The sequence below is a fragment of the Sprattus sprattus genome (assembly GCF_963457725.1).
Source record: "Sprattus sprattus genome assembly, chromosome: 18".
NCBI lineage: Eukaryota > Metazoa > Chordata > Actinopteri > Clupeiformes > Clupeidae > Sprattus > Sprattus sprattus.
In genome coordinates this window covers 15,056,718-15,064,736 of record NC_137916.1, presented here as the reverse complement: position 1 = coordinate 15,064,736, position 8,019 = coordinate 15,056,718, and the positions used below count along the sequence as shown (strand labels likewise).

The 8,019-nt window shown below is 40.7% G+C and overlaps 1 protein-coding gene across 1 annotated transcript in view; it reads right to left on the bottom strand.

Moving 5' to 3' along the window:
* Positions 1–3,454: 3,454 nt before the first annotated feature.
* col14a1a (collagen, type XIV, alpha 1a) overlaps positions 3,455–8,019 on the bottom strand; it is a gene marked incomplete at both ends in the record, with an annotated part of 77,123 nt that continues 72,558 nt past the window's right edge. The window contains 3 exons of the mRNA XM_080856173.1: positions 3,455–3,771; positions 6,146–6,301; positions 7,362–7,439. Of these exons, the coding sequence (XP_080712299.1) occupies positions 3,455–3,771; positions 6,146–6,301; positions 7,362–7,439 (551 nt within the window). The remainder of the gene's footprint in view (positions 3,772–6,145; positions 6,302–7,361; positions 7,440–8,019) is intronic.

Here is an 8,019-nt window from a genome sequence, read left to right as displayed (position 1 = left end):
CTAACTCAACCTGTGGTTCTCTCATAATTGACCTCAGCTGTGCACATGGGCTTGAGCTGCCTTTTGAAGTGTGCTGGCTGCCGAGTGGATGTGAGCGTGTGTGTGGGAAGAAAACAAACCTGTGTGTCAGTCACTGGTTTCTCTGGAGAGAGAGGTAAACACAGCTCAAACATAGGGTGATGAGACGGACACAGGTTGCAGAGCCAAAGATTATAGTGGGTTAAAGGGTTGTTGATAATTAGGAGAATAATTGATTTAACATCAGCTGCATGTGTAAGTGCCAGTAATGTAAACTGTTTCCATGTAACATGGATGCTTGATTAATTACATAAGAGAAAAAGGAGATGACTTCTGAACTGCATGCTTGTCAGCTGGTGTTTGGAAAGGTCTGAGAGGCTTGGTGTGAATTATTGTCATAGATTAAACTAAAAATAGTGGGGTGATTTGGCATAACAATTATGCATTTACTGATAAAACCATCAAATTTGGCAGAAAAACTGACAAAGGGATTCTAATCAGATTAAGAAATCGAGGCGCATCAAATGGGGTCATGGCAGCCAATTTTCAAGATAAGATATCTCATATGGTTATTTAATAATACATAATACCATAAGTATATATTTAAACACATCATAAATAATAAAAAAGTAGTTATCTTGATTTACATTGATAATAAATTCCATCAACCCTTTATTGTACTTGATTCTGTGTTTTTGAAAGAAATTAATGGAAGTCAATGGAGACACTGAAGATGGGAAAATAAATAAAAGAAAGTGAATATTACCCAATTAATTTAGTGTTATCTTGCACGCAATTTGCTCATGGCATAATTATCTATGCTAGTGTGTTGATTTCTCCATTTGTAGGTTGTTTGGACTGGAAAAACTAATGACAATAGAAACAGTCATTTTCTACAGTTTTTATACTTTTATGGAGGTAAACATACACAGGTCTATCTGTAGGGACCCTTTCCATGGTGTCAAACACTTATAATAACATGAACAGGCTGAAACAGGCCTAGAGAACCAATGGCAGTTAAAGGTTCCCGTGTTTCTGGTCTTGTGTGGTGAGGGTCTGTTCATGGTGCTATTCCAACCCATTGCTTTGCAGGTGAAGGGGGTCGTCCTTGTATGACTCAGAAGTTTCTGCCCTGATTCCTGCGAATACCTGCAGGGGTAAAACGAGCACACTTGCCCCATGGAAGGGCATCAGCAACAGTTCCTACCTCCTGGTCAGGCACAGCGTAAGTATCAGGTCACTTTAATAAACTATCAGATATGAGGCTATGTCATTTTGTGATATGCCAAAAACATATCAATTAGCAAGCTAGCTACCTTTTGTGAGTGCTAATTGTGCTGTTGTCTGTTGGCATTTAGCTGGCTAGTTTGCTAGTTTCGACAAAAACTCTTTAATGCTGCTTTAAGGAATGTCTACTATGGCATGAGTAACATATGGGAAAAAATGTGTACATCATTGCCAGTTGTGCCAATTAATGGAAGGGTGACTTAGTCCATCTTAGGTAACTCTCAACTGTGTGCTAGATAACACTTAATTTAAGATTACATTTTATTTGTTTATGTATTTAATGTTTACTTCTTTAGTGTCTCCATTGACTTCTATTAATTTCTTTCAAATACCCATTTAAACAAACAACTAAATAAAATGAAGGGTTGATTTATCATCGATTTTATATTTATGATGTGTTTAAATACAGCCCCACTTGAAAGTATGTGAACCCCTTGAGCACTTAAGAGTTTTCTGTTGTTTTACCATGATTTTTTCTTTTTTTTTTCATCACCAATTTTCCATAGATGAAATGTCAGGTTTATGTTTATCATTTGCATGTACTTGTTTAGAGGCAATTGTTTGGGTTATAGCTGGAATCTTTTGGAGATGGTCTTATAGCTTTCCCAAGACTGATGGCCTGTCAGTACCTTCTTCCTGATGTTCTCGGATATCTTGTTTCCTCTTGGCATTGTTGATCTTGGCACTACAGTAGTTTGGTTGGTTTCCTCTCTCTTTTAAATTTAAATTGCCCTACCCTTTTCCTAAGGATGTCTCAGTTGATTGGTTTGCTTACTTGACTAATTAAGCACCCAAATATGTTTCACCGAATCTGTTACCTGCTTGACTTTACCAATGCAGCTAGGGGTTCACTTACTTTAGAAGAGGCACTAATTCCATGTTTCATGTAGTTTTTTAGCTACTCAAACAATTCCTTCTAAACAAGTACATGCAAATGATAAACATAAAACTGACATTTCATCTATGGAAAATTGGTGATGAAAAAAATGAAAAATCATGGTAAAACAACAGTGAGAACCTCTCAAGTGCTTAAGAGGTTCACATACTTTCAAGTGGCACTGTATATACTTGGAATGACTCCATCTTTAAATCGTATTTAGAATCCCAATGCACAACTGTTACGAGATTTAAGTGTAACTTCCCCACTTAAATCTTTCAAATTCATAAAGAAAAGTCTGACCATTATTCCATAGAAACAATTGTGCTGTCCAGTTGTATTACAGCTTTATTGGTTACAAAACAAATCACAAAAGTAAAAATAAATTACTTTTTTTTTTTTTCAAAGGGTTGGTGGTTAGACTCCACTGGCACCTGCTCTTCTGCAGCTTTCCTATGGAGAGAGGTCTAGACCACAGGCCTAACTATCCACACACTCTCCCCCACAGAGAACAGGTCCCATCGCAAGGAGTACACACAGGTGCTTACCTGACACCGCCACAGGAAACACATGAAGAACACATCTGCTAGAAACTAACACAAAAACTACATGTAATGACAGACCACATGACACTATCCCCATCACTCTAAATTCATGAAAGTTGTCATTGATAAAAACTTGTCATGGTCCCCAAAGAAGTGTGAGGTGGAATGCTGGTGATGCACATGAATTGAGACAGTTTTTTTTTCTTTTGGAAAAGTCATACTTTTGCTACGATTATCTGAATCGCCACAGTGGCATAGAGAAAACATCACTGGAGGTAACATTTCTTACACTAATGTACAAACCAAAGAGATGGCTAAAATATTCACTTGTAAACATTTTGCAATTTTACAACCATGGGAGAGCTGAAATCCCATTCATGTCTGGCCAAGAAACACAACAAAGTTAAAAAAAAAACAAAAAAACAAATGCCATCCATCTGACATACAAAAGCAATGTAACAACAAAGACCAGAGTGACAGCGCCTTCTAAGCTTTCCTTGGCTACATGCAACCATTATATAAAAAAGTATGGAGGCAGTTTCCCACCCCACCCCACTCAACCCCAGCCCTTTGCGTCTCCAGGTCAATGAATCTACTCTGCCCCTTCTTAGAATAGCAACATCAAAAAAAGGATTAAAAAAAAGGATGCATATAACAGGCACTTTCAGGGTTCCACAAGGCATGGACATGAGGCTCTTATGGGTTTGGGTTTATGGTCTTTTCACTCTCATTTCTCCAGTCCTCCATCGCTGGCACGCTCTTCATCTGCACCGCGGGAGTAACGCGGACGAGGCTGATCAGGGTTGCCATGGTGAGGGCCAGGGTAGTAATTTGACTGTTGGTACTGAGGCGGATAAGCACGGTAACCTGCATAAGGGTCCTCCTCCTCCTCGTCATCCTCCTCTCCCTGGTCATAATTGCTGGCGGGAGCTGGAATCCCATAGTTCTGGTATGGATTTGGAGCCGGCCCGCCAGCGTTTTGGTACTGGCTCGGAGCGGGACGACCATGGTTTTGGTAAACGTTGTTGGGTGACAACTGTTGTACTGTTGGGAACAGCTCTTGGTCAGTCTAAGTTTGGTTCAAAATCTCTGATCATCACCACTGTGTTTAGTCGGGCAGGAAGGGGTTAATGGGTCAGAGGAGAGGGGACATGTGGATATGGAAGGCACACCATCATCATGAGAACGGACGGGGGTCAAAGGGCAAGTGTATAAGAGATATAAACAAAGCCAGCGGTTTGGGTTGGTGTCCTGGGAGAGGATCATGAGAACAGAGAAGAAGACAACAGTGGAGTGCAGCCGATCACCAACTCAAAGCACCCATCACCTCAACCCCTTCATGCTTTCAGTCTAAATGCTAACTGGATGGAGGGCAAATACTGTAAGTATCTCAGAGCTATGGGGGTATCCGCACTGTCTGCAGTGGTGGTGAGATTTGAGTAGAGCCGCCCACCAACGGTCTTTCCATGCATCCCCATCTTGGTAGTTGTTTGTGTGTGTGTGTGTATGTGTGTGCCTGTGTGTGTGTGTGTGTGTGTGTGCCTGTGTGTGTGTGTGTGTGTGTGTGTGTGTGTGTGTGTGTGTGTGTGTGTGTGTGTGTGTGTGTGTGTGCCTGTGTGTGTGTATGTGTGTGCGTGTGCGTGTGCCTGTGTGTGTGTGTGTGTGTGTGTGTGTGTGTAAAAGGAGGGAAAAAGTAAGGAAGAGGGAGCAGCTGCAGTTCAGAGAGCTGCTCAGTAGTCATCCTGATATTGTTCTTGACCTTGGGATAGGACCACAGGAGAGCGACAGAGAGAAAGAGAGAAACAACACCATGTCATTAAGAAACAAATAGCCCACATGCTTTCCCAACTGAGAACAACAGAAAGACAATCAGATAAAGCTCTGTAATGTACATGCCACGAGTTTAACACTTGGTAGCAACAATTAATGTGAAAGATTCTGTCACTGCTGGAGGCGTATTGAAAAAGGTGAAATTAGTCGTGAGTAAATCTAATTTAAAGAAGAATAGGGATGTTTAGTCAATGTTTTCTCATTACAGTGCATATTTCTGTGAAAATGACCTAGGTTAAATACTGACTGTGATCTCTGTGAATGGTCTGTGTTTGGATGGCCCTGAGGTGTCATGGCTTGACAACACATTACATACTGGGAAATGTCCAGTCGTGTGAAATTGTAAGACTTGTCTCTGTGTGTTAATATTCACAACTACAACCACATATTAATTGTATTAACAACACAATAGCTTTAATGTATGTCTTCAATGAATCTACTGGGTTATAATTATTTTCAAAAATATAAATTGAATGTTGGATCAGCAAATTGTTAAAGGCACCCAGTGCAACTTTCGAGGCTTAAAAATAAACATTCAATTTCTAGTCTTTTTTACACGTAGTAAAGTTTCAATAACTCCATACCATTACATATCGACATTCAAGGAGCAAAGATGAGACGTCGTTGTGTGGTGAGAACAACAACAATCGCCGCCATTTTCCCCCCAAATCTTTATTTATTGGTGCCACCAATAAATAAAGCAGGATTCCAGTCAATGGAAAAATGGCCCCTCCCCACCGGCGATTGTTGTTGTGTACGATTTTCTATCAGTGCTCACCACACAATGACGTCTCAATTTTGCTCCTTGAATGTCGATATGCAATGGTATGGAGTTATTGAAACTTACTACGTGTAAAAAAGACTAGAAATTGAATGTTTATTTTTCGAGTCTCAAGCCTATAAAGTTGCACTGGGTGCCTTTAACTTTGTTTGAAACACCTGGTGGAAGGCTTTATGTCCAGAGCCTACACTTTTCAAATATGAAGGTTAACTCTTATTTGGTTGTTTTAACAGAATCCTCTCCTTGTGCAGGACTTTTGTAGTCAAACTATGATCCTCTTGGCATGTTGAATTAAACAGCGTCACGCAGAGCAGTCAAATAAAAGACAGAGGCCATGTGTATGGTCACAGAAACGATAGACAGGTTTTCAGAGATTTATGTTGACCAATTGAGTTCTGGTCCCTGTCTGTCTGAGAACCACAGAGGGAAAGGTTTTACAAGCTGGAAAAGTCTGTGACAATAGGGCCAGACAGACACACTAATAAAAACAGCCATAAAATGGTCAGATATAAAGCCAATAATTCCTCCTATGAAAATGTTACCAGCTATTACTCAATCTAGGTCAACTGTCCACAAGTGGATAAGTGACCGACTAAGGAGACTCCGACTGCCAATTTGTTGCTAGTGTACTTCTTTGAGGTTTCCAGTATGCATTTTACAAGGATGTGACACATCCCTTGAGCCAACATGAGTCTATCAGCCACCTCAGTCATGTGTTAGTGGGTGAGTGAGAGGGAACAGACAGAGCCCAGAGAAATACCTGACATATTATAATGAGAGACAGAGAGACACGGATTTAGGGCGTACCTCTGGCGTTGTATCCCATGCAGGCGCTCTGGTCGCAGTATCCTGGAGGGCCGGACGGGCCGGTGCTGCCGGGGGTTCCTGGGCGTCCTGGAGCTCCCTGGCTGCCAGGCCTGCCAGAGGGGCCTTGGCTGCCGGTGCGCCCCTCTCCTGGAGGTCCTGTGTGTGGTCAGGGTGGTGTCATGTTGTTTAAAATCTTTATGACTATGGGTCCTTGTTCAACTTCATCATTGTGACAGTATAACAAGTTAAAGTACTGCATATTTAAGCATTAAGGGAGGAGAAGGTCTATGTGGTGAGAGGCAGAGTTACCAACCATATTACTTATTAATATGTACTGTGAACTTTTAGCCTACAATAACAATTACGAAAGATTACGAAAGATTACGGAACTCCTCTTTGCCACAAAGGCATATGACTATCTACAGTAACATCACTTCACAAATTATATACTGGTGTATTTGCTGTTCCAGCGCATTCACAGTCACTTCAACTGTCAAACAACCCTACTCTGCCATATAAATCTGAAAAAGATTTTTTGTCATCCTCATGGGAATCTCCAGGGAACACAAATATGATTTGTGACTACTTCCTAAATTACCAACAGAAGGTTCATCTCAAGGAATTCCATATCTGCTAGTTTCAGAAAGTTTCACAAAAATATGGATTAAAGTGCAGAGTACTCAGTCTTACACAGACATACACAACCAGCTGCATTACAGCCAAAATAAATACAAAATGATTTCTCTCAGAGTCGAGGTCTATTCCAGGACATGATGGCTATTGAGAACAGGGGCTGAGAAAGCCACATAAAATCAGCAACAGATTCTTAGCCTCAGATGTTTTTAGAACTTCTGTGGAGTCTTTCTGTTTCGTGAACCCGCTTAATGCAGAAAGTGCTGAGGCAGTCCTACATTGTGCCAGTCATTCATTTCACAGATATCTGTGGTGAGAGGGACTTTCATGTGGACAGTTCCTTCATCGTGTACTCAGACAGCTCCCGTGCCAACGTTAAAACGCAAATAACTTTGTGAACATAAAAAGAACAGCTTTTCAGTTTCACATTTCATGTAATTCACGTGTGTCCTATCAAACGCATCAAATTGTTTCAAGTTTTCAACTGAACTTCTGTTCTTGTTTATCTATCCATTGCTGAAATGGAGTGGAACCACGAGCTGGCAGGGTTGAAGAATAATTTTTCACAAGTTACAGAACGTACCTGGAGGGCCAGGGGGTCCTCTAGGACCCTGCAATCCCACTCCTGTGATTCCTCTCTCTCCCTTTTCTCCAGGTAAACCTGAACAGAAAGACAGATATGACAGGTGAGTAAACACATGTACTGTACCTCATAGTGTGCACTTTTGAACAGTTTGAATACTCCAAACACGGAAACAAAACAGCTGAAAAATACATCCTGAATATTCCTCAAGAGGTAGGGTTAAGGCACTATTAAAGGGACATTTATGTTGTGAGAAACTTATGTTGCCTGAAAGCAATTATGCCACTTAAGAAAATATTACTAATTTCTTTTTATTTAGAAGTTTCGAATGTGTTGCTTTGCTGTGAGGCTTTGTTCATAGCCTCAGATCTGTTCATTTACTCTACGGCCTTTTTCAAGACCTTTTTCTGTAGCCTCAATAGCATGTATCAGTTCATGTTAGCCATGTATCAGTTCATGTGGAAAAAATGAAACCAACATAGAAAACTAAAGTCTTCTGCCCAAAAACCCAAATAAAAACAGATCAAAATAAAAAACACTACAGCTCATACAAAACCTACCAGTTCTAGTTGCTGGCCTGACCAAAAAAAGCTGACCTAAAGAGACGAAATTCTGAACTACTTAAGTGTGCTACAATGTTTAAGGGGTTGACCTGACA